The sequence below is a fragment of the Coenobita brevimanus genome, chromosome 93, assembly GCF_032717465.1.
Source record: "Coenobita brevimanus isolate Jiangsu-jjx chromosome 93, ASM3271746v2, whole genome shotgun sequence".
Classification (NCBI taxonomy): domain Eukaryota; kingdom Metazoa; phylum Arthropoda; class Malacostraca; order Decapoda; family Coenobitidae; genus Coenobita; species Coenobita brevimanus.
Window position 1 is genome coordinate 28468103 of NC_137046.1, and position 25131 is coordinate 28493233.

The window sequence follows — 25131 nt, forward strand, 5'->3', positions numbered from 1 at the left end:
TAATTGTATGAATATTGTATACATATAATATTCATAGTAAATAGTGATTATTCAGTAATATTACATTTTAAACAAGTTGTATACATATTTGAATAAATGCATTAAAAGTAAATTATTTAACTGTAATACAGTATGTACTTGGGTTATTGTAGTGAAATGCATAACTGTGTTGGCCTTATAATTGTAGTTACATTTGTTAATGCAACTCTTACATAAGTGTCTTGGCCTTATAATTGTAGTTAAAGTTACATAAAAGTTACATCTTGTTAATGCAACTGTTAATTGGCAAAGTGTAACATAATGCAATCGTTTGTCGTTACATAATTGTTACATATCGTTTGTAGTTACATAATTGTAGTTAAAGTTACATAAAAGTTACATCTTGTTAATGCAACTGTTACATAATTGGCAAAGTGTAACATAATGCAATCTTTTGTCATTACATAATTGTTACATATCGTTTGTAGTTACATAATTGTAGTTAGTGTAACATAATGCAATCGTTTGTCGTTACATAATTATAATATGGAGTTACATAATTGTTACATATCGTTTGTAGTTACATAATTGTAGCAAGTGTAACATAATGCAGTCGTTTGTCGTTACATAATTGTAGTAATTGCAGTCCTAACATATACTGCGGTCGATGATAGTGATGATGTGTCATGCCACTTGCTTGTGGAGACAACAATTTGCTTTTTTGTTTGTAGTTTATGTGGTATTTTGACATATGTAGTAACACTTACACTTATTTTCATTTGTTTGTTATGTGATCTTACTCTGTTTCTCTTTTTTCTTTCTTACTTTTTCTTTCTGTCTTTCTTTTTTTTTTTTTGTATGTATTGATTTTCTATAGTTTGTTTTTCTTCGCTTGTGTACGCTTTTTCCATGTTGTTCATGGTTGCATAATTACTGGCTAATTTCCTTGGGGTACTTTTTTAAAGTTTAGTTTATATTGCACAGGTATTACTGAAAATGATATTGTATAGTCCCATATTTTGTTATTTTATATAAAAAATATATATACATATATACAGTATTAACTATATACACTGATTTGTTGTTCACTTGTACCTATCGTGGGTAATATGTGTGTCAGCACTGTGTGGAAATCATTGTCTTCACGATTGTGTTGAAGATGTTCACTCTTGCTAACGTCATTTGTGTTGGCCATTTTTTTTTTTTTTTCTAGTTTACCTTGTAACTTAATTTATTTTTTTCCACTAGGTAGCTTTAATTAATAAATGTTTAATACAGTTCTTTTAATCGCTCACTGAGTAACTGTGATGGTATATTTTCTTTATCACTTTGTAGATATAATAATGTATAGTTGTATGTATGAAACACGTATTTTATGTAGGTATAAATGGTAACACTCGTTGGTAGTAAATAAATGTTATAATAAATGAGTGAATATATACTGTGTAGAATATTTATTGTTGGTGATTATTTAGTTTTTGAGTTATGCAGATAACTGAAGTAAGTATGTGTATTTAAGCTGTAACTATACAACACATTTTATATGTTTGTGCAGAAGCTTATTGTCTATCACTGTGTATTGTATAAATGAAGTAACTATGTAACTCACTAATTTTTACCGTGGTGGGAATGGTGTGACTGGTGGTGCAGGTGGTGAGTTGACTGACGTGGCGTCTTTTCAGCAAGCACGCATGATGACGTCGACTTCCCACACTGGTAGCTGTGGTGAGTGAATGAGTAGCGATGAGTAACTTGAGTGAAGATGAGTGAGTAAGATGAGTTGTGAGTCGTGTCTCACTCTTCGTTTGTTTGATCCGTTTTTCTATGTCGATGTTTTCTCGGTCCTTTTCTCTAGTGATTTACTCGTTGTGGGATGAAGACTGCCGCTAGTTGTAGGTGCGTGTAGAGGATTATACAGACGACGTAGAGTTGTTAATTGTAGTTGATTGTAGATGGTTGTAGTTTGCTGATTCGTCGTAGAAATTGCAAGATCGTATCAATATTTTGTTAAACTACTTGCAAGGCGTCGTGTGATCTCTTCACCTCTGCATCAGCATGATGATCGGGGAGACGGAGGGGGCTGGTTGGAGAGAATACTGTTAGGAGCTGGTTGTGTTGTTGGTTGTGAGAGGTATTCTTTTTGTTTTCAATCTTGATATTCTGTAGGAATTCAATGTTGATTCATAGACGAGGTTCGTATACGTTCGCTGCTACCAAATGTCATAAAAAGACTTTGTAGTTACTTGTAGTGGAGTTTTCTATATATTAGACTTGTGGACGAGCGGTTATTATACTGGAGTAGTTTTGTAAGTAGCTAATCTTGAGTTCCCATTTGTCATGTAATGACAGGAGAGGTAAAGAATAGTATGGGACTATTTTTATTTGCCTTGGAAATATTAACAAGTCTCTCACACAGAGCGGAGTATAGAGTCCAGTCCCGCTAGCTATCTCTCTGTCTCGCTCTCTCTGTCTCTCTCTCTATCTGCCAAGCCCTTCTCCCTGCGACCTGCCTCTTGTATGGCTTGTCTCCTTCTGAGCTCTCTTTCCTAAATTCTGGTGAAACAGGAGACGTATCACGTGTGTTCCTTGTGGATGGAAAGTTTAAGAAGCCTGTGTGTGAGTATGTGTGTATGTGTGTGTATGGTCACTAGGCACTGTCGTGTGCCTATCAAGCATTCCTTGAGTTAAGAGTGTGTAAGCATGTTTAGCATTGCTCGATTCTCGCAGACACAATACCTTCTCATCATCTGACTCCCTGCTTCTATCTGTCTCTCTATCTATCTATTTATCTATCTATCTATTATGATTTGTAATTATAATATGGAGTCCTAACACATAGGGCCTTATAAGAAAGGGGAAACAAGAGCAATGAGAGTCAAGTTTACATCAGAAAGTGTAATAAATGAGATACTTAAATTGACCTGGAAATTAAGCAAAGAGGCAGGGATGGAAAATATTATAATAAGAAAAGATTTGAATGAAGAAGAAAGAGAAGTTTTAAAATAATTGAAGGAAGAAGTAAAGGAAAAAAATGATAAGAGGACAGAGGAAGAATGTAAAACTTTTTTTTGGAGAGTAATGGATATGAAAGTAAGGAAGTGGTATTTAGGGTTTCATATCGACAAGGATCGAAATTAACGATTTCTTGAGAGAACATGAACCTGATGTCATGTGCTTTGTAGAGACCAAATTACGAGAAGATATTGATGTTCATTTGGGAGATGGTAAATACAAACTGTGGAGAAAAGACAGAAAAGAAAAAACGGGAGGAGGAGTGATGATAGCAGTGAAGAACAACATAAATGTAGATACTGTGGAAATGGGAGAAGGCAGGGCTGAAGTGATATATATGAAATTAGAAACTGGAGAGAATGTTAAGAGAGATATGGCGGTAGTGTATGTTCCCCCTAAGACGAGAGCATGGAAGGATGACGGATACCATGAGATGTCAGATATGGCCAGCTATTTACAAAAAATAATTGAGAAAAGCAATAATATAATTTTGGTGGGTGATTTTAACTGTAAAGAGGTGAACTGGGAGGAATGGTACTCGGGAGGCGGCAAGGATTCGTGGGGCACTATGTTATTAAATATAATAATGAATAATGTGATGACGCAATGAGTCAAAGAAGAGACACGGTTTCGAGGTGAGGACACACCAGCAAGGTTAGATTTACTGTTTACCAAAGAACCCGATGTAATAGAATCATTGAAATATCTCTGAGGTCATTGAGATCCAGATGTTAATAGGGAACGTCGAGCCAAGAGACGAGCTTCATAGACAGGGAAGATACAACTTTGGGAAAGCAAATTTTACAGGATTCAGAAACTTTTTTGAAAATGCAGATTGGAGAATATTCAGAGAAACAAGAGAGATACAGAGGAAGTGGGACGTTTTTCTAGACCTCTATAATTTGGGAGTGGAAAAATTTGTACCAAAAGTAAGAGAGAAAGAAAACAGGAAAAAGGAGTGGTTTAATAGAAGGTGTATGATAGCAAAAAAAGAGAGAGATAAGGCATGGAACAATTGGAGAAAGAGAGGTAACAACAGAACAAAGGAAGAATATAAAAGAACAAGAAATGAATACACAAGAATACATAGAGAAGAAGAAAGGAATTTTGAAAAAGGTATAATAGACAAATGCAAGGATGAACCCAAACTGTTTTATAGATTTGTTAATGGCAAACTGAAACAAAAGGAAGGAATCACCAAACTGAAACTAGAAGGAGAGGTCTATAAGAATGCGGCAATGCAAGCAGAAATAATGAACAAACGTTTCCAGTCAGTTTTCACTAAAGAAAAGGAGCTTGTGGAAGGAGAAGGAGTGATTAGAAATGTTCCGGTGATGAAAGATATAAAAGTGGAGGTACAGGAAGTGTATAAATTACTGGAAACTCAAGATGTAAGGAAAGCCCCAGGACCTGATGGAATTTCTAATTGGGTACTGAAGGAATGCAGAGAACAACTGGCGGATAAAATTCACAGTTTAATCATATGCTGACTGGAAGAGGGGAAAGTGCCACAAGAATGGAAGAAGGCAAATGTGGTACCAATTTACAAGTGAGGAAACAGGGAAGAACCCCTGAATTATAGACCAGTGTCTCTAACCAGCATGGTCGCAAAATTGTGTGAGAGAATCCTGAAAGACAGATGGATAAAATATCTGGAAGAGATGAATATTTTGGCTGAATGTCAGTTTGGATTCAGAAGTGGAAGGTCATGTGTTTCTAATGTTGAGCTTTTACTCATGTTTCTAACATGTTGAGCTTTTACTCAAGAGCGATTGACGTGGTACAGGAGAGAGATGGTTGGGTGGATTATGTGTACTTAGACTTAGAGAAGGCCTTTGACAAGGTACCTCATAAGAGACTAATGTGGAAACTAGAATATATAGGAGGACTAAAGGGGAAACGTCTGGAATGGATGAGAGACTTTTTGAGAGACAGACAAATGAGGACAGTAATAAAGGATAGGATGTCTGGATGGAGGGAAATAACAATTGGAGTCCCTCAAGGCTCGGTGTTGGCGCCAGTAATGTTCCTGATTTACGTAAATGATATGGTAGATGGAGTGAACCGTTATGCAAGTCTGTTTGCTGATGATGTAAAGATCTTGAGGAAGGTAGAGGTTGAGGAGTACTGTAAAATACTGCAGGAGGATTTGGATAGAATACACGATTGGAGCCGGACATGGGAAATGAAATTTAATGTAAAGAAATGTAAAATATTGGAAATGGGTAAAAGTACCAGGAGGCCATCACTGAATTATTTGTTGGGTAATGAATTAATCACAAAAAGGAGAGAAGAGAAAGATTTGGGAGTGCTGGTCCAAGATAGTTTGTCACCAGAAAAGCACATTAACAAGATAGTTGGAGAGACTTATAAACTCTTGACTAACATAAGAGTAGCATTTCATTATATGGATGAGGAGATGATGAAAAAATTGATAGTGGCCATGATCTGCCCCAGGTTAGAATATGCAGCGGTAGTGTGGTCCCCACACAAAAAGAAAGATATGAACAAGATTGAGAGAATACAAAGAACAGCAACCAAGATGGTCCCCAGTCTGGCAGACCTGTCATACAGAGAGAGACTGGAAAAGCTAGATTTGCCTTCCTTAGAGGAAAGGAGAAAGAGGGGAGACATGATTGCAGTGTTCAAGACCATGGTGAGAGTAGATAAAATTGACAAAGAAGATCTGTTTGTATTGGATAAGAGAGCAACAAGAGGACACGGAATGAAATTGAAAAAGTCAAGCTGCTTGAAGGATATCAAGAAATATAGCTTTCCTTACAGAAGTATAAACTTATGGAATAGCCTGGACAAAGAGATCGTCCAGTCTAAAAACTTAAACGAGTTTAAAGCTAAATTTGACTTACTGAGAAACAGTGACGGAAACCCACGAGCATAGTACATTCCGTGTATATCACAATTATGTATATTAGGTAAATACTTAAATATTTGGAACGACTTAGACAAAGAGGTGGTGCATGAGAAAAACATTCATGTGTGTAAAGGTAGAGTTGATAAATGTGGATATGGAGACAGGACAACACTAGCATTGCTCAATTCCTGTATACTGCAAATAGGTAAATACAAATAGGTAAATACACATTGACTTTTTACATCCCATCCAGTCAAGTGGTGTTCATCGTATCGATGCTTCTGATGTAATGTGTGAAGTGTTTTTGTCCTCTCTCCCTCTGTCTTTCAGTATGCAGAGATTGCCACCCCTGTCTAGAGGAGGTGGAGGTAAAGGAATACAAAAGGGTGGTGACTTTGAAGGGTTTGAAGAAAATGACAGAACCGTAAATCTGGCTAATTTGTCTTGAGAATGAGTAAACTTAAGAGGTTAAATTGCTAAGAGAAAAAAAATAAAGAGCCAGCAGGTGAACAAAATAAACAAAGGAATGAGAGAGTTGAAATGAAGTCAGAAATTAAACAACTGAGGGAACAGTTAATGGTGAATCAGGACTTTGAGTCACAAGAGAAAGGTAAACATTTGGTGGAGAAGGGCAGGACTATTCAGAGTCAGAATAACCAGATGAAAGAGCCAACAAATGCAAAGAACAGATAAACAAAACATATACCAAAATAACAGGGAATAAAGGTAAAATGCTAGAAGACTGGAGCATTGGTGTAAGGAGCAAGACTGAGAGTAGAACATATGCAACTGTATTTGGAGCTAAGGAAGCCAAAAAAAAAAAAAAAAAAAAAAAAAAAAAAAAAAAAAAAAGTGAGAGAGAGAGAGAGAGAGAGAGAGACATACTGTAGTAGGAAGAAATAGGTCAGTGATAGTATTGTTCTAGAAGGAAACAAAATATCAGTAACAGAAAGGGATAAAGAGGAGAGGAAATTTTGTAAGAACTGAATAAAGCAAGTTAACAAATTATTAATGACAAGGATATGGTAGAATTCAGCAGGATTAAAAATTATGGAGGGGGGGAGAGGGAGGGGGAGGACGAGGATGAGATGAAGGGATGGAGTGGAGAGGTATATGAGAGAGAGGGGTGTGAGTTGGGAGCAGGGCAGTGAAATGGCTGGGAACAGGGCGATGTGGAGGCATTTTGTTTGTGGCCACCCCGTACAGGATTAAGGTGTCTGGCAATAGATAGATGGATAGACACCCCTCAGAGTGACTTTTGCAATACACAAATTGTAGGTGAAATTCTGAGCACATCAAGAGAGCTAAAGGATACTGAAGAGTTCAAACATGTGGTGATAATAAGAAATCTAAGCAAGGAGGATAGGGATGTATTAAAAGAAAGGCTCATGAGGCAAAAAAGGTGAATAGTAATAAGACTCCAATGGCACACACAGCTTGGATAACCTCATAGCCTAAGGCATAGGAAATCTGCTTATGATGCGCTTTTTCAAAGAGGGGATGAGTCTTTGATGGTTTTGGGAAAAGCTGTTCTTGCTGTGTATGCCATTATACAGGAGACATGAAGTAATGCACGCATTCATCATTGTCCAGAGTCTGGGTTGATTCCTCTCATTACTGCTTCTAATGCTTGCATGGTGTCATAATTGTCTTACAGTCATTTTCCATAGAATTACCAAAATTCACATGCTGTGAGTGAGAAATGTCATTTAGGCCATGCAAAAGCAGTAATTTTTATACTTTCTTGTTTCTTTTCCTTAATCTTTTTCATGTATTAGTGGGAAATAGGGCCTTGCTTATGATAATAGGAAAGCATTTACAGTATGATACAGGTCTCCATTATTATCAACAAGGGTTATGTTCTTAAGGTGATGTTGATACACAAATCCCGTAGATACTGATTTTTTGATGGTCGCCTTATATAATCATTGCATGACACTTATGCAACCACTTGTATGTTAACATAATTTTTAATGATTAAAAATGTACTGTATTTCCTTTATATGCACCATTCATATTGAAAACTTGTTGAGCTACAGGTACTAAAAATATTGTTTACTAAAAATATTGTTATTTATTGTTATTAAAGGTGAGAGGGATACTATCTATCTATCTATTGCCAGACGCCTCAATCCCGTTTGGGGTGGCCACAAACAAATCGCCTCCAAGTCGCCCTGTCCCCCGCCATTTCACTGCCCTGCTCCCAACTCACACCCCCCTCTCTCATATACCTCTCCACCCCATCTCTCCATCTCATCCTTGGCCTCCCCCTCCCTCTTTCCCCCTCCACATTACTCACCTACACTCTCTTCGTCAGTCTTTCACCCTCCATCCTCTCCACATGGCCAAACCACCTCAGTGTGTTCCTCATAACACTTCCTATCATATCCACATCAACACCACAACGCTCCTTTATATCCTCATTCGTCAGCCTGTCTCTCCATGTGACTCCACAGGCTCCTCTTAAATAACTCATTTCCACGGCTCTCACTCTTGACTTGTGTCCTTCCAACAACGTCCAAGCTTCACTTCCGTACGTTAGAGTTGGTATCACAATACTGTCATGTAGTAACTTTTTCACTTCCATGCTCACTTCCCTGTTTCTTATCACTGCTTTCAAAGAACCAGCAACCTTTCTTCCCTGCTGTACCCTTTCAAGCACTTCACCCTCCAAACCTCCATCCGTACTCATCACACTACCCAAGTACTTAAACATACTCACATTTTCCAATTCCTCACCATCCAACCTCGCTGTACATTCACTGACTTCACCTCTCTCAAAGACCATCACTTTACTCTTCCCTACATTCACCTTTTCATTCCGTTTCTTACACACACTCCCAAACTCATCCACCAAGCCTTGCAGCTCCCCTTCGTCTTCACTCAACAACACAGTATCATCTGCAAACAACAGTACAGGGAGTTTCCAAACACTATCCTCTCTTACCAGGGCCACTTCAACATCCACTGCCCTACCTTGTACCTCTTTTATTACCCCTTCCATGTACAGATTGAACAACCATGGAGACATGACACATCCCTGTTTCAACCCAACTTTCAAAGAGAAAAATTCACTTAGTTCACCATCCACACGCACTGCAGCCTTCGCACCATCGTACATACTCTTCACAGCATTCAACAACTTCCCATCTACTCCATATATTCTTAACACTTTCCACAATCCTAGTCTATCCACCCTGTCATATGCTTTCTCCAAATCCATGAAAGCCGCATACAACTTCTTTCCCTTCTCTAGAAACTTTTCCACTAAAGATCTGAGAATGAATATCTGATCTACACAACCTCTTCCCTTCCTAAAGCCTCCCTGTTCTTCTCCAACTAATTTCTCTGTTCTTTCTCTAACTCTGTCAATAAGTATCCTACCATACACTTTTCCTATTATACTAAGAAGACAAATGCCCCTATGATTACCACACACTTCTTTTTCCCCTTTTCCTTTGTACAAGGGAATAATTATACCTGACTTCCAATCCTCCGGGACTCTACCTTCCTCCCAGGCCAATCTGCACATCTTCCACATCCATTCTACTACTATCACTCCCCCATGCTTCAGCATTTCACCACACACTCCATCAATTCCTGGGGCTTTCCCTGATTTAACTTTCTTCATTGCTTCCACAACTTCTGTCCTACTGATTTCTTCCTGTCTTCTCACCTCCCTCCTTCTCCCAGCCATTCCCCAGCCACTTATACTCGCATTACTTCCATCCTCCACGTTCAACAATTCCTTAAAGTGTTCTCTCCATCTGCTCACTTTTTCTCCCTTCTCCACTAGTAATCTACCATTTTTATCTTTCACTCCCCTGCTAACTTCACTTCCACCATGTCTTACTCTTTTCACCTCTTTCCAGAACATTTTCTTACAGTCCCTCCACTTTACACTCAAATTCCTTCCAAATTCCTCATCCACTCTCTTCTTACTCTCTCTTACTAATCTTTTCACCTCTCTCTTTCTTTCTACATATAACTCTCTCTTCCGCCTCTCAACTTCTTCCACGCCCCTATTTCTCATCCATTCATTGTATGCTTTCTTCTTTTGTGCCACAGCCCGTTTCACCTCTTCAGTCCACCACGCTGTTCCTTGCACCCCCCTCCGTCTTCTCTTCCTTCCACACACCACATCACATGCTGCACATATTTCTTCTGTAAATATTCTACACACACCTTCCACGTCCCCCATCTGCTCCAACTCATATTTGCCCAATCGTTCCTCCACTTCTCTCTTATACTCCGCCTTTTTCTCATCCTCTTGTAACCTTTCCACTCTCCTTGCAACTACTCCTTCCTCTCGTCTTTCCCTTCTTCTATTCCTCCATCTTACTTGAACTTTAATTCTGGCCACCACCAAGTAGTGGTCAGAAAGTCCACTCCCCCAACCTCTATAAACTCTTGCATCCAATATACATCTTCGCATCCTTTCATCCACACACACATAATCAGTCATTGCCTTCCTTTCACTCAGTTCACCACCCACCCTTCTCATCACTCGCCATGTATACCTGTGGATCATTTTATGCCTGAAGAGGGTATTGGCTATCACCAACCCCCTCCCAGCACAAATGTCCACTAACGCATTCCCATTCTCATCTATCTCAGCAGGCACACCCCACTCACCAACTATTCCATCCACCTTCATATTCCCAACTTTACCATTCATATCACCAATCAAAAACACTCTCTCATTCCTTCCAAACTTTTCCATGCACATTTCTACATTTGTCCAGAACTCTTCTCTCACTCTTCTAGCACGATCTTGCGTTGGCGCATACACACACACAATCGCCCACATTTGTATTCCAACTTTCAACTTTACCCACACAATCCTTGATCCAACTGATCCATACTGTCTTATGCTCCTCTTCCATCTTTTACTCACAACTATACATACTCCTTCCTTTGCCCTCTCATTCTCACCTACTCCTGCACATATACCCCATCCATACTCCCATTCTCTCACACTTTCTCCTCTCCATACATAGATAGAAATGAGTAAAGCCAAAAGCAGACGACTAGCTAAGTACAACTGGCAATAGGAGACAGGCTGGCACTGCCTGGTATATATTTATGTAAATCTTATTTTCCAGAGAAAGAGCAATAGACTCTGAGAATATTTTGTTGTTTATTAAAAGTGAGAGTGAGTGGCATAAGTTGGATGGAAATAGTAGAACCGAAAGCAGGCTTGTCGCTGTGTATGTACGGCAACAAAGATAGCAGGTTGGCACTGCCTAGTGCATATTTATGTAAATGTTTGATTACATTCCACAGAAGGAGCTACGGACCATAAGAATATTTTGTTATTTAAAGTGAGGGGGAGGCCAAGAATGAGATGGAGGGATGGAGTGGAGAGGTACTGAGCATGAGAGAGGGGGGGATGTGAGCTGGGAGCAAGGCGGTGAAATGGTGGTGGACAGGGCGACATGGAGGCAATTTGTTTGAGGTCACCTGTTATGGGATTAAGGCATCTGGTAATAGACAGATAAACAGGTAGATAGAGAGTGAGGTCGGTACTGTATATGGAAATGGGAACTGAAAGCAGGTGACTGGTGGGTTGACAAAAAGACACTGCCAGTGCCTGCTGTAGAAATACTGGTTATTGATAAAGACTTCCTGGCTGGGGGGAAAAAAAAAAAAAAAAAATCCTTGTGTAGTCAAAACCATAAAAAAAAAAAAAAAAGGTCCTGTTGATGATGAGGGAGTTTTGTAGTGTACTTTACTATACATGGATAACCATACCTACAGTATGTTTTGCTTTGTATGGAACAGGTCACCAGTGGCTTCTGAGACTCTGAGTTTAGATGAGGTATCACTACAGGAAGGTATTGGCTCCATTCCATCCCTGTGCCCTTCTCCCCACTCCCCTTCAATGAGTGGTGGGGATGGGGAGGATGATGAAGAGAGGGAAGGTGCTGAGAGTGGCCCAGATACACCAACTCCTTTGGGATCTGTCTACTCTGCTGCGTCATCTACTTCTGTAAATATCCCTAAAGTTACTCGGTTGAAATCTGCAGCTGGATACTCCACTTCCCTCCCAGACTTCAGGCTAGAGAAAGAAAAAATAATCACCAACATTGACCTAGGAGAAGGGATTGAACGGTATTCAGGAGAACCTGAGACTGCTGATGTTAGCAGAGGTCAGACTGAAGGAGGTCTGCAGAAAGAAGATCTGAGCCAAAATATGTCTGATGTGTGCTGTGAGAGTGTCCTATGGCTGGCAGGCAGGCTAGGTCCTGTCCTCACTGCTCGCTACATTACCCGTAACCTGCTTAGAATGCTGACGCTTTGCTACCTCCCAGACTCCGGTGCACTGACCCCCATACCCATTCAACCTGGTGATGAACTGTCTGTCACCAGGAAGCGCATCCTTGGGGACATTTATGCAAAGAAGGTTCTTCATTGTCTGTCAGAAATTGCTTGTGAGTATAGTATACATGATTCATTATCCTCTTTATTACTGATTACATTACCACAAAATAATCAACTTTGCCATTTATTACATATGAAGAGTTTATACCTTATAACTGATTATTATGTATACCCTTATCATATACCAAATAGTTAGGTGAGGACACCAGTGGTGTTTGTTAAGTACGTTCATGTAATATTAAGTTTATACTTACCACTCACACTGGCAGTATCCCATTACAGGCCTGTATGGTGAACAGGTGATCCTGCTGCAGTACCTCTGTCACATTTGTGAGTTGGTTGCCTCATGTCGCCGCAAGCTGTCACCCACTATGGAAGGGGGACTGCTGGGGGCCATGGCTCTTCTCCAACACCTTCTTCCCTACCTTACTGATGGAACCTTCATGGAACACCTCCAGGTCTGAGCATGGATTTTTCATTTTCATCCTTGTTGACTGCCATGATGTTTGCCAGTCAAGAGCTGTATATGAAAGCTAAGGCCTGATACAGTGTGTAATCACACTGACAATGTATGGTCACACTGAAAAAGAAAGAGAAACTCAGATGAAAATATTCGTTTAAAAAAAAATGGTGATATAGGAATGATAAGAGTTATATGGGCAACATTATTAGGTCTGATGGGGCATAAAGAAAGAATGTGGAGTCCAAGAATGCTTGCATTACTTAAAATTCTAACATGACTGAAGTTAAGGTATTTCAAAATAGAGTACCTATGGGCAGTCAGTGTTTAACCATATCCTCATACAACAACCAAGTTTGTTTCTGTAATAAGAAACAATAACCTATCATATTATTCGCCCACCCTGTTTCCCAGACCTCTTCCCATCTGAAAGTGGTTATGTTGCTTTTTACATTATATTCTCAGGTTCAAATGTACAGAAATGACAATGATTAGGTGGATGTGCAGTGTGTCCCTGAGTGCGAGGCTTGTGGGGGCTAGGTTTATGATGGAAGAGCTGAGAGGTAGGATGGGACTGGAGTACATTGGTGTTGTCATGAGGAGAGGTAGATTGAAATGGTTTGGGTGTGTGGAGAGGATGGGGGAGAATAACTGGATCCAGAAAGTGAGAAATGTTAACGTTAGGGTTGTGAGAGGTAGAGAAAAAAAAAACCTGGGACGAGGTCATTGTTACCTCAGGGATTAGAGACTGAATAGGGAAGTTGCCAGAAGTCAAGCAGCATGGAGAGCAGCCATTAGGTGACCAAGGCCGATGCATGCAAGCATGTTGGAGCCTTTAAAAACGAAACAAAACTATGTATAATCTCTTTGCGATCATTCACAATATACAGCATGATTTTCACTATTCTGTACAATCATTATCATACAATAGCCTTACTGGTCGATGCACAATCACCATTTTCACTTACTCAATTGCCAAAGCTCAAGCCAACAGTCATTTGTTTGTTCCAAAATGACCTATAAACTCATTCACCTTCGGGTGTGTTAGTGTCAGTGATGGAATGGTTTTATGATGTTGAGTTTAGGCATCAAGCAGAGTTTAATGAAGAGAAATAACTGTCAGTTTAGATACATTTAAAACTTATTTTTAATCACATTTGGTTGACCATTGGCCAAAAATATATCCCCATTAATGGCCCAACTATAATGGCCTTTGCTATACAATTGATTTTTGTGTGATCATGTTTTAAATACATGTCTCAGTCATACAGTGAAGATGTACTCTTACCCCTTAAGAGGAGACAAAATTCTATGATTAAAAATCAGGACACTAAAAGCCATGATCTATGGTTGTGACATTGAGCCAGTTGCATCATCATCATTATCGTTGTCGCTGTTGTCATCATTGTTATCATTGTCAACCTCATCATCGTCATTTTCATCATGACCCTCACCAGTCATCAGTCATAGTGTTAGATGATGGTGACCATCAACTGCTCACATGATGTAGTGCTACCTACTTAGGTGACTCCACACTGAGTGACAAGCCTAATGGTTTCCTGTAGCCAGGGAAACTTTTACAACATTCAGTGTTAACCACATACATGTAATCAGTTAGCAGGCTCATGAGGAGCCTACTATGGTGTCCCTTTTAACTGGGTGGAAAGATGCAAATGTAACATCCATGCATGAATCAAACCTCCAGACACTTTCCCTGTGTCGACCACAAGAGAACATCGGTTCACAGCACAGACCAGTCCTGCTGGGGCATTTGATTGTCTGTGTCATAATTATACTATACATAAGTCGGCATGGCTCCAGAATATTCATTCAAGAAATCATTTTCGAAAATTGACCACGTGGCAAAAAATAATTGACAAAATTGATCCTAAGTCGGCAAAATGGTGACTAACAACAACCTAAACTCAGCATCACTGGAGGTGTGAAGCATAAGGCTGTCCTGTTCAAACTTACTTAGAACCAAAAGAAGATCTCAGACATTTTTAAGCCAAAAGTAATACCTAGGGAGGGCCAACCCCTCACCAGCAATGAGTCTTCCTGCAGCTTACATGGCACTATTTCCTCAGACTTACCTGCAAACATTTTTGACAGTGGTAGAGATTAAGTGACAGTAGTGAATAAGTGTATCCATCCATCCATCCATCATCCAATCCTACGTTGCCCCATGAGGAGCGTAGGAGTCCGGGGCTAGGCAAGTTGGTCCTGGCATTTAAGATGAGAGTGACCAGCCTCACTCATCCCTGAGTGGCATTATGTGAGCAATAAACCCCAATCACCTCTTGGATATAAACCTTTACCGGCTTAATCCGACTGGAGTGCTGTTATTACCCACTAAACCACCAGGCGCCAAAATTCGGTTATATGGTTACCACCCAGCCTAGTAAATGGTTTCCTGGTGTACAGGAAACCATTTGGCTTGTCACTCAGTGTAGAGTCACCCACAGGCAGAAGGAAGAGGAAGGAATGAAGGAAAGAAAGACAGAAGAGGGAGTGTAAAGTCACCCATAGGCAAAAAAAAGAGGAAAGAATGAAGGAAAGAAAGACAGAAGAGGATGGATGGAAAGAAGGATAGAGGAGTACAGTACAGTATATAAAATTTATATAAATTGTATGTTAGGTTCAGTAGAGTAATTCAATAATTTTAATACATGGCTGATGCAAATTAGTGATAAAGACCTGTATAGTGTACAGTATGTTCAGTGTGATTAAGTGTACATTGTGTTAAGTTGTTTTTTTTTTTTTTTTTTTTTTTTTTTTAATAACAGAACGGAGGAAGGAAAAACAAATGGAGAAAAAAAATAATCCATACACCAGATTACTGGTGTCCTCTGTTCATAAAATGTCTGTAACAGTTAGACTTGAACAGTTGTAGGTTGAAATTTGGAGGAAAACAACTCTGGGGAAGCGAGTTCCAGAGAGATGCAGTTCGGGGAATGAAAGAATTCTGATAGGCAGAAGTTCTGCAATATGGTTGAGTGACATTCCAGTCATGAGCGCTACCAGATGCCCGTGTAGCACGAGGGAAGGCATGGAGAGGTGGCACCATGGACGCAACTTCATCTGAGCATTTGCCAAAAAAATATCTGTAAAATAATGCAAGGGAGGCAACATTCCTTCTTACTTGCAGGGGAGGTAGTTTATATGTAATGGCAGGGTTGTTAATGATTCTAACAGCTTTATTCTGAATTTTGTCTAGTTGTCTTAATGCAACCTCTCCACAACCATTCCACAAGGGTGAGCAATATTCAAGCTGAGAGCGCACATGACTCTTATAAATTATAGCTAACTGCTCATTGGCGAAGAAGTTACGGACTCTGTACAATAATCCAAGTTTCTTTGAGGCGGTTTTAGCAAGTGATCTGACATGAGAGGTCCAGCTGAGGGCACTGTTAAGTGAGACACCAAGAATTTCAATACTTTTGGAGATGGGAACATTAGTAGCACTGAAGGTAATGTACGAATCTGGCAATATCTGTCTATTAGTAAACTGTATATATTTAGTTTTACTAGCATTAAAAGAGACAAGGTTGTTTTGTCCCCATTCACTGATTGTAGATAGATCTTGATTTATGGAGATGGCTGTATTGAGCTGAGAGGTAGAGATATTAGACTTTGTAAATGGATGTCTGAGTGTGAATGAACTATGTAGTGTTGAGTCATCTGCATATGAGTGAATGGGATTGTGAGTGACAGATAAGAGATCATTAATATGAACCAGAAATAGGGTTGGCGCCAGAACTGATCCCTGCGGCACGCCGGCGTTAATTGAGTGGAAATTCGAATATACATCATCTACTTTTACTCTTATTTTCCTGTCACTAAGATAAGAAGAAATCAAAGGAACAAAAGACGTTAGTCCATAGCAAGGGAGTTTGGACAGCAGGGAACGGTGTGGTTATTGGATTGGTGTGGTTATTGGTAGAAAATTGTGCATGAAAGACAGTAGTACTGTACCAATTGCTAACTTTTCAATTGACTCAAGTGTAACACCTGAGATAAAACCAGATGAAGTAAATATTTCACTTAAAAATATGAAAACAGTGGAGGCTTCAGGAGAAGATGGAATAGCAGCAGATTTACTGTTGGATGCAGGAGTAGAAGTACAAAACAGGCTTGCCCACTTATTTACTCAATGTATAAAAAAGAAGAAAATTCCCAAAACGTGGTGTAATGCAATAGTTATTTTACTTTACGAAAAAGATAACTCAAGAGATCTTAGTAACTATCGACGCATTAGCCTATTATTAGTCTTTTACAAACTCCTCACTGAAGTCCGTACGAACAGAATAACAACAAATTTGGAAGAAAACCAACCTCGTGAACAGGCTGGATTCTGAAGCGGGTATTCAACTACTGTACTGATCATCCACACACAGTGAATCAGCTAATTGAGAAAACTACAGAATGTAATAAACCACTATGCCTAGGTTTTGTTGATTACAAAAAGCCTTTCGACTCAGTGGAGCACATAGCAATTATAAATTCATTGCGAGAGCAAGGAGTGAATGAGAACATTGTAAAACTGCTCAAAAACATATATAAAGAGGGAACTGCTACAGTTAAATTACATAAGGACTCAGAAAAAATTAAGATTGAGAAGGGCGTTCATATGGGAGATACAGTTTCACCAAAATTATGTACAGCATGCCTAGAAAGTATTTTCAGAAAGCTAGACTGGGAAAACAAAGAGGTTAACATAGATGGAGAGAAGCTAAACCATATAAGATTTGCAGATGACATTGGCCTAATCTCAGAAACATCAGAGACATTGCAAGAAACGTTAAATGTCTTGAACAGAGAAAGTCTCAAAATAGGGCTAAAGATGAACGAGAGTAAAACTAAAGTAATGTTTAATCCACAAACACCAAAGTGCGTCACCAGAATAAGTGAAGAAATTATTCAAGAAGTCAAGGAGGACAATTACTGAAATTAACAAAAGATCATGACAGTGAAATAAAAAGCAGCATTACAATTGGATGGAAAGCTTTTGGTAAACATAGAGACATTATGAAAAGTAGAATGCCAGTTTGTATGAAGCTAAAAGTATTTATCAAATGTATAATTCCAGCTATGACGTATGGTTGTGAGACCTAGACTCTGACAAAATCAACGGAAAATAAATTCATTCTAAGAGAGCAGTGGGAAGGTCAGTTTTGGAAATATCATAAAGAGACAGGAAAAGATTAACTTGGGTGAGAGAGCAGACTAAAGTCAAAGATATTATAGAAGTTATAAAAGAACAGAAATGGAGGTGGTCAGGCCATGTAGCAAGAATAAGGGATAACCGATGGAGCAAGAGGCTCACTGACTGGACACCAAGAGATTGTAAGCGTAGCAGAAAGGCCGGACAGGAGGTGGAGAAATGAGATAGAGAAATTTTCAGGGAAAACGTGGCAAAGAGTGGCTCAGTCAAGGAATTCGTGGATAAGGTTGGGGGAGGCCTTTGTTCAGCAGTGGACTCGTAATGGCTGATGATGATGATGTTAAGAATTAGGATTTGCCAGTTAGATAGTTGAGAAATTTCTCACTGATTTCTGATGTTTACGGTATCAAGGTCCGGTACGAGTCAGAGTTGCCAGTTTACATGTTGTTTGTGAGTGTAGTTGTTTTGTAAGTTATGCATTAATTTTTGTGCCCTTTTTCCATATAATGTTTTAGTTATGTGATTGCTTGTTAAATTATGTAATTTAATTCAAGTTTGTGTGCTAAATAATTTACAGTGTTATGCAGTGTAAGAAAACTCTGTCATGTTTTGGGTATCTCCAAGTTGGCAACTGTTGTTCTTGGAAAATGTAGATAATTCTAGAACAGTGCAAGCTTATATAATGATGGGGAAGAGACTAGAGTGAATACAGTCAGTTTTCAGTTCAGTTTGAGTGTAATGCAGTGTCAGTGAAGTTTGTATATCATCAGTATTTGTGAAATTAGTTAAGTATTGTCAAGCATTAAGTGTTATTGCAGTTAGTAAAGTTTGTGTAGCTCCAGTGCTTGTGAGAATCATGAAGTGAAGTTGAAAAGCATTCAGTGTAATTATTTGGAAAAGAAAGTGAACTTAAGAATCCAGTGTTTATTTACGACACCTGAGCTGATCCTGTGTACTGTACACCTAAAGGCTGACCATAGGAAGAACAAGTCACTGGGCAATGTCCTTCCTGTACTGAACTACTGCTGTTGGAGCTTGTGGCAGTATGGGACGGAGACGTAACACTGGTGTCAGGAGTGTGAGTAATTTAAGTGCTGCGGTGAGAGTAACTTTTGACATGGAAGCAGGTGTGCAGACAAGGTCTCAAGCTGGGCAGAAGGAGGTGGTGTCCCTGGTTGCAATTATAAAGCTATTACAAGCTTCAAAGAAAGAACTCACAGAACAAGTACAGGCACAAAACAAAAGACAGAAAGAACTTAAAGAACAATTATAGGCACAAAATGAAGGACAGAAAGAACTTAACAATTACAAGCACAAAGTGTACTGTAACGACAGGAATTATAGAAAATTATGAGGAATAGGGTGGGGTGTGATCTAGTTAGGAAATATATGGCTTTATGAGAAATGAAGTAGCGTGATCTTATTAGAGTGGGCATGAGTAGCCAGATACTAGCACACCTTGCGGGCCACTCAACCTCGTCTGTACCACTCCTTGGAGGATAGCAAAATTCAAAGTAAAAAATGACTTAACCTAAGATTTACTCAGCATTAAGAACTGAGATACAGATTACTCTTCAAACTGGGAATGATACTAAACACAATATAACGAGGATCTTTATCAACAGAAATATGAATCTTCTCAAACTGAATATTCAAGAATACTGTGACACTTTTCAGAAGTATGAATCTTCACGAATTAAATTAATATTCAGTAATGAGGATTTAAAGTATAACCCCAGAAATTTGTATCTTTACACACTAGATTAATATTCCAAGAATACTGATACGCATGGATATAGTCCCGTGGCCTCTGACGGACTCATCGGGAAGAAACTTAAAGATTATCACCAAAGAGCGTTGTCGACTAAATACACGATAATAATATTGAAGAAACTTATATAAACTAGACACAATAATCAAAAGGATCAGTAATCACATGGACTGCAATCAAATGGACAAATGGACCAACCGATATTCACTTTGTTTCCCTGAACTAAAGGGGGTGGGGGTGATTTAGTGTGATAGTGGTTAGGCCGCAGCTAGAACGCTCGAATCCTTGGGATGCTAGCCACAGCCATCCATAACTTTGTCTGCAACGATGAGGAAAGATTATCAGAATTGTTTGGTGCGGCTTCTCGCCTTTTATAAGCATCAAGACAGTATTCGGAAATCGGCTAAAATTTTAACTGATTACTTTATGCTATTATCAATTCTCTAGGATCTTCAGTGAATACAAAAGATACATTTGCACTCAACATACTGTACATAGAAAAGTGACTTACGATGTTGAAATTTTTGTAATGAGCGTATGGGAACTTTAATCATAATGAAGCCAAATTAATTAAGAAATCAGACAGTTTTATTACCGTTTGTCGGTTACATGCCTGTGTGACTGCAAACAGGATTCAGTTACATAAATTTCGTGCTTCACAAATGACAACCTTCAACATTCTTACTTCAAACATCTCAGTTCACCAGTGCATAGTACAAAAGGGGAAATCTATTTACTTCGGCAGGTAAATCTCTAGATTAGAATATAAAGGGAAGATATTCTTGATTTTCGACTTCTGCTAAATTTCGCGGTTACACGTCTTTGTTGGCAAGCGCTGGTCCATTATTCACATTAATACTTGACTTAGCTCTGTCAATATCAGAATCATGTTCACATTATGAATATCAACTAAGACTAGACTTAAATGTAAAACTTAATGGCTAAATTATGAGCTATACTCATAATACTTAAACTTAAGATTACACTCACAATACTAGGTTATACAGTACCCTTGCGTCCAACACGCGTTAGTCCAGCACGATTCACGTCCAGCACGGAGAGCAAATAATTAGTATTATTTAATACGATTTAATTACTGCAACACGAGTGTGTTAGCATAACACGCACAGAGCTCCGAGAAGTGGGTGAAATCCGCAGAGTTCACTCTAGCACGATCACCCCCGGTCCAACACGGTCATACTGGACATTCCCATGATGATGATAGCCAATGAAAACTTCTGATCAAGTAGCCTTCCCCGCCCGCTATCGTGACGTGATCGTGATGCCGCCCAATTAAAAACGCTTCTGCTGTCACGTGATGTTTTGTTTAAATTTTTCCCGCCACTGCGCCACTCAGTTGCATAGTTCGCATTGCAAGGTGCCTTTTTCTTGCTGCATTTTCTGCCCTTGTTACTGCATTTTACCCTGCTCACGATGCCTAGGAAGCCTTCTGAGAACCCCAAGAAGCGTCGGCACCTCCCTCAGGCCACCAAGCTAGAAAGCATCGAGAGGAAGAAGAAAGGGGAGAGGAAAGTTGACATTGCCAAGGCCTACAACATGAATGAAGCCAACGTAAGGACCATAATAAAAAACCAAGACAAGATCCTGGCAGCAGTGAAGGCTTACAGAGTGCTAGGACAGGCAGAAGCAGGACCTTCCATGGCTGTGGACGAAGATAGTGATTCTGAGTGTGATTTCGAAGGATTTATGAGGGAGGTTGAGGAAGAGCAGCAGCCATTACCTGCTAGTGACGCCAGCAGCCATCCTCCGGGGACCCAGTAGGATTACCTACAGCCTTGGATAACACCTTCCATTCCCAGCAAGCCCACCAACACTATCCTAAAAGGTTAGTTATCATTCATAGCACAGTACCATTTATTACAATTACAATAGTACCAATATATGTATAGGTATATGGTAGGTATTTAGGGTGACTTTTCCTAGGGTTGCTGACATAATTTATTTTTCCCCATAAGCTCTATTGTTTGTCCAACACGCTTTTGGTCCAACACGGGACCCATGCATGACAATATTACCGTGTTGGACGCGAGGGTACTGTACTAACTTACACTAATACTTAAAATTATGGCACAACAGTACATCTACAAGCACAAAATGAAAGACTGAAAGAACTCAAAGAACAATTACAGGCACAGAATGAAGAACAGAAAGAATGATATGAACAGCTTCAGGAGGCATTTCAGGAGCAACAGAGGGAAATACAACTGAGGATGCATGGACAGCTAGATGCTTTCATGGGGGAAATGAAGGAAGAACAGGAACATCTGGAGGAGGAGGTATACGCTGAGCTATGGCAACTGAAGTATGAGGTTATCCATAATGTGACCGAGTGCAAACAGCGTGTAGACTACCAGTTGAAGTTAATTAATGAGGAAATAGTGATGGAGTGCGAACAGCATGTGGACAACCAGCCTTCATCGCTAGCTTCCTTTCTGGTCGTTCTATAGCCGCTGTTGTAGACGGCCATCGTTCTTCTCCTAGATCTATCAACAGTGGTGTTCCTCAGGGCTCTGTCCTATCACCAACTCTCTTCCTTTTATTCATCAATGATCTTCTAAGCTGTACATCTAACCCTATCCACTCATACGCTGATGACTCCACCCTTCACCTTTCCATTCGGTTCCCGCAACGCCCATCTCAACAGTTACTTCAGCAAACAAGGGTTGAGGCTATGGCACACCTAATGTCTGACTTGGCTCGTATCTCTGACTGGGGTAAAAATAATCTGGTTGTTTTTAATGCATCTAAGACTCAGTTCTTACACCTATCAACGCGACAAAATCTTCCACAGTTGTACCCACTAATGTTTAATAATATTCAGCTTAATCTTGCATCATCCTTGAACATGCTTGGGGTTTCATTTACTCGGGACTTATCTTGGAAAGATCATGTTACATCTCTTGTAAAATCTGCTTCCAAGAGATTGGGTGTGCTAAGCCGACTCCGCTCATTCTTTACCCCTTCACAATTGTTGACTCTATACAGGGGTTTTATCCACTCCTGTGTGGAGTACAACTCTCATGTGCGGGGAGGCTCCCCACATACAGCTCTTCTCAATATGGTGGAGTCAAAGGCTTTTCGTCTCATTAACTCTGCTCCTCTTACTGACTCCCTTCAACCTCTGTCTCTTCGCCGCAGTGTTGCATCTTTATCTCTTTTCTATCGCTACTTTAATGGTCACTGCTCTTCTGAACTGTCTGCTTGCATTCCTCCACCTCTACGACGGGCGCATAGCACCTGTCTGGCAGCAAACTCTCATCCCTTTTCTGTCCAACTCTCTAATGCAAGAGTTAACCGTTACTCCCAGTCTTTCATTTATGCAATGGGTCAACTCTGGAACTGTCTCCCTCTGTCTGTATTTCCTGCTGCCTATGATCTCCAGTCTTTCAAACGCAGTCTGTCCAGGCATCTCAAAATGATCGGATCTTGAATTTGGCTCTCTATTGTATTTTCTTTTTCTCTTGGAGGGAACTGTTACTGCGGGCTCATTGCCTTTGGTTCCTTCTTCCTCGCATTAAAAAAAAAAAAAAAGAAGAAGAAGAATAGTGAGGGAATAGTGATTGAGTTTCACACTTCACGAGTTTCCCCGCACTTCGACACTCCCAGCTGGCAGCCGACACTCAGCAGACGATGCGTACCGATGCTCATTTGTTGGCGGCTGTCTTGTGACCACCCTGCCCTCAACCGATACAGCGTCGGTACTAGAGACCCACATGCTATTTCTTTTTTTTAACATTGCTCTTTATAACAGTTTTAGTGTCTTTTCAGGTATATGTTTATTGTATTATACTGTTTTAGCACTAGTAAACACTCCTCATTTAATTTTGGGTAGGGCATGTTTCGTGTTATAGTACTTTCTGATACAGTAGGTACATGTCCTTCCAAAACGCTTCTCTATTTTTCCCATTGATTCTTAGCTTCACACTTTGACGTATCACGTTTCGCAAGGTTTTGGCGGAACATCCAGCCCAGGAAGTATGAGGAATCACTGTATAATATATATACATACATATATATATATATATATACACAGTACCCTCGTGTCCAACACGCATTAGTCCAGCACGATTCGGGTCCAGCACGGAGAGCAATTAATTAGTATTTTTTAATACGATTTAATTACTGCAACACAAATGTGTTAGCATAACACGCACAGAGCTCCGAGAAGTGAGCGAAATCCACAGAGTTCACTCTAGCACGATCACCCCCGGTCCAACACGGTCATACTGGACATTCCCATGATGATGATAGCCAATGAAAAACTTCTGATCAAGTAGCCTTCCCCGCCCACTATCGTGACGTGATCGTGATGCCGCCCAATTAAAAACGCTTCTGCTGTCACGTGATGTTTTGTTTACATTTCTCCCGCCACAGCTCCACTCAGTCGCATAATTGCATTGGAAGGTGCTTTTTTCTTGCTGCATTTTCTGCCCTTGTTACTGCATTTTACCCTGCTCACAATGCCTAGGAAGCCTTCTGAGAACCCCAAGAAGCGTCGGCATCTCCCTCAGGCCACCAAGCTAGAAAGCATCGAGAGGAAGAAGAAAGGGGAGAGGAAAGTTGACATTGCCATGGCCTATGACGTGAATGAAGCCAACGTGATCATAATAAAAAACTTAAGACAAGATCCTGGCAGCCGAAGGCTATCACACGGCACTTCATACCAGGTTTGCCAAGGGTACGATGGTAAATCGGAACGGTAACGTGGTAAAATTGCTGACGATACCACGGGCATTTGGAATTCATCTGGATGGATTCCTGCCGACATACTACGAGGAAAACAGCGTGACCAAAACCCAGGCGACTCGACAGAGAATGTATTGTGCTACAGCATTGAACATTTAGCCTGACACTGAATACATATTAATATTTTAGAATAAATATCAATCGTTTTGAAACCCTTCTCATCGGCGTGCATACCGGTACCAGTTTATAAACAAAGTTGCTTCTCCTTATTCTCTACCGAGTCAGCGACAGCGATCACTTTCCACAGTCACGAGACGGGGCTCTGGCAACAGTGTGAGAAGCATGCACTTTCCCGAGGATTACAGTGCTAGGACAGGCAGAAGCAGGACCTTCCATGGCTGTGGACGAAGATAGTGATTCTGAGTGTGATTTCGAAGGATTTATGAGGGAGGTTTGATTTCAAAGGATTTATGAGGGAGGTTTGATTTCAAAGGATTTATGAGGGAGGTTGAGGAGGAGCAACAGTCATTACCCGCTAGTGACGCCAGCAGCCAATATATATATATATATATATATATATATATATATATATATATGTATATATGTGTGTGTACTGTATATATATACAGTATATGTATATACTTTATATATCTTAATCATCATCATCATCATCATCCTGACCTCCTTTCCCACCCAGAGGAGGTGGAAGGTGGGGACCTTCACCATCCACTCACTCGATGAAGTGCCATTCTCAGGTGACTGTCCTTTCCTCTTTTCCTTCC

At 40.0% G+C, this 25131-nt stretch overlaps 1 protein-coding gene across 1 annotated transcript in view; it reads left to right on the forward strand.

Moving 5' to 3' along the window:
* Positions 1–25131, forward strand: part of Wdr81 (WD repeat domain 81) — a 523698-nt gene that overhangs the window by 276144 nt on the left and 222423 nt on the right. The window contains exons 21-22 of the mRNA XM_080282279.1: positions 11648–12297; positions 12530–12705. Of these exons, the coding sequence (XP_080138405.1) occupies positions 11648–12297; positions 12530–12705 (826 nt within the window). The remainder of the gene's footprint in view (positions 1–11647; positions 12298–12529; positions 12706–25131) is intronic.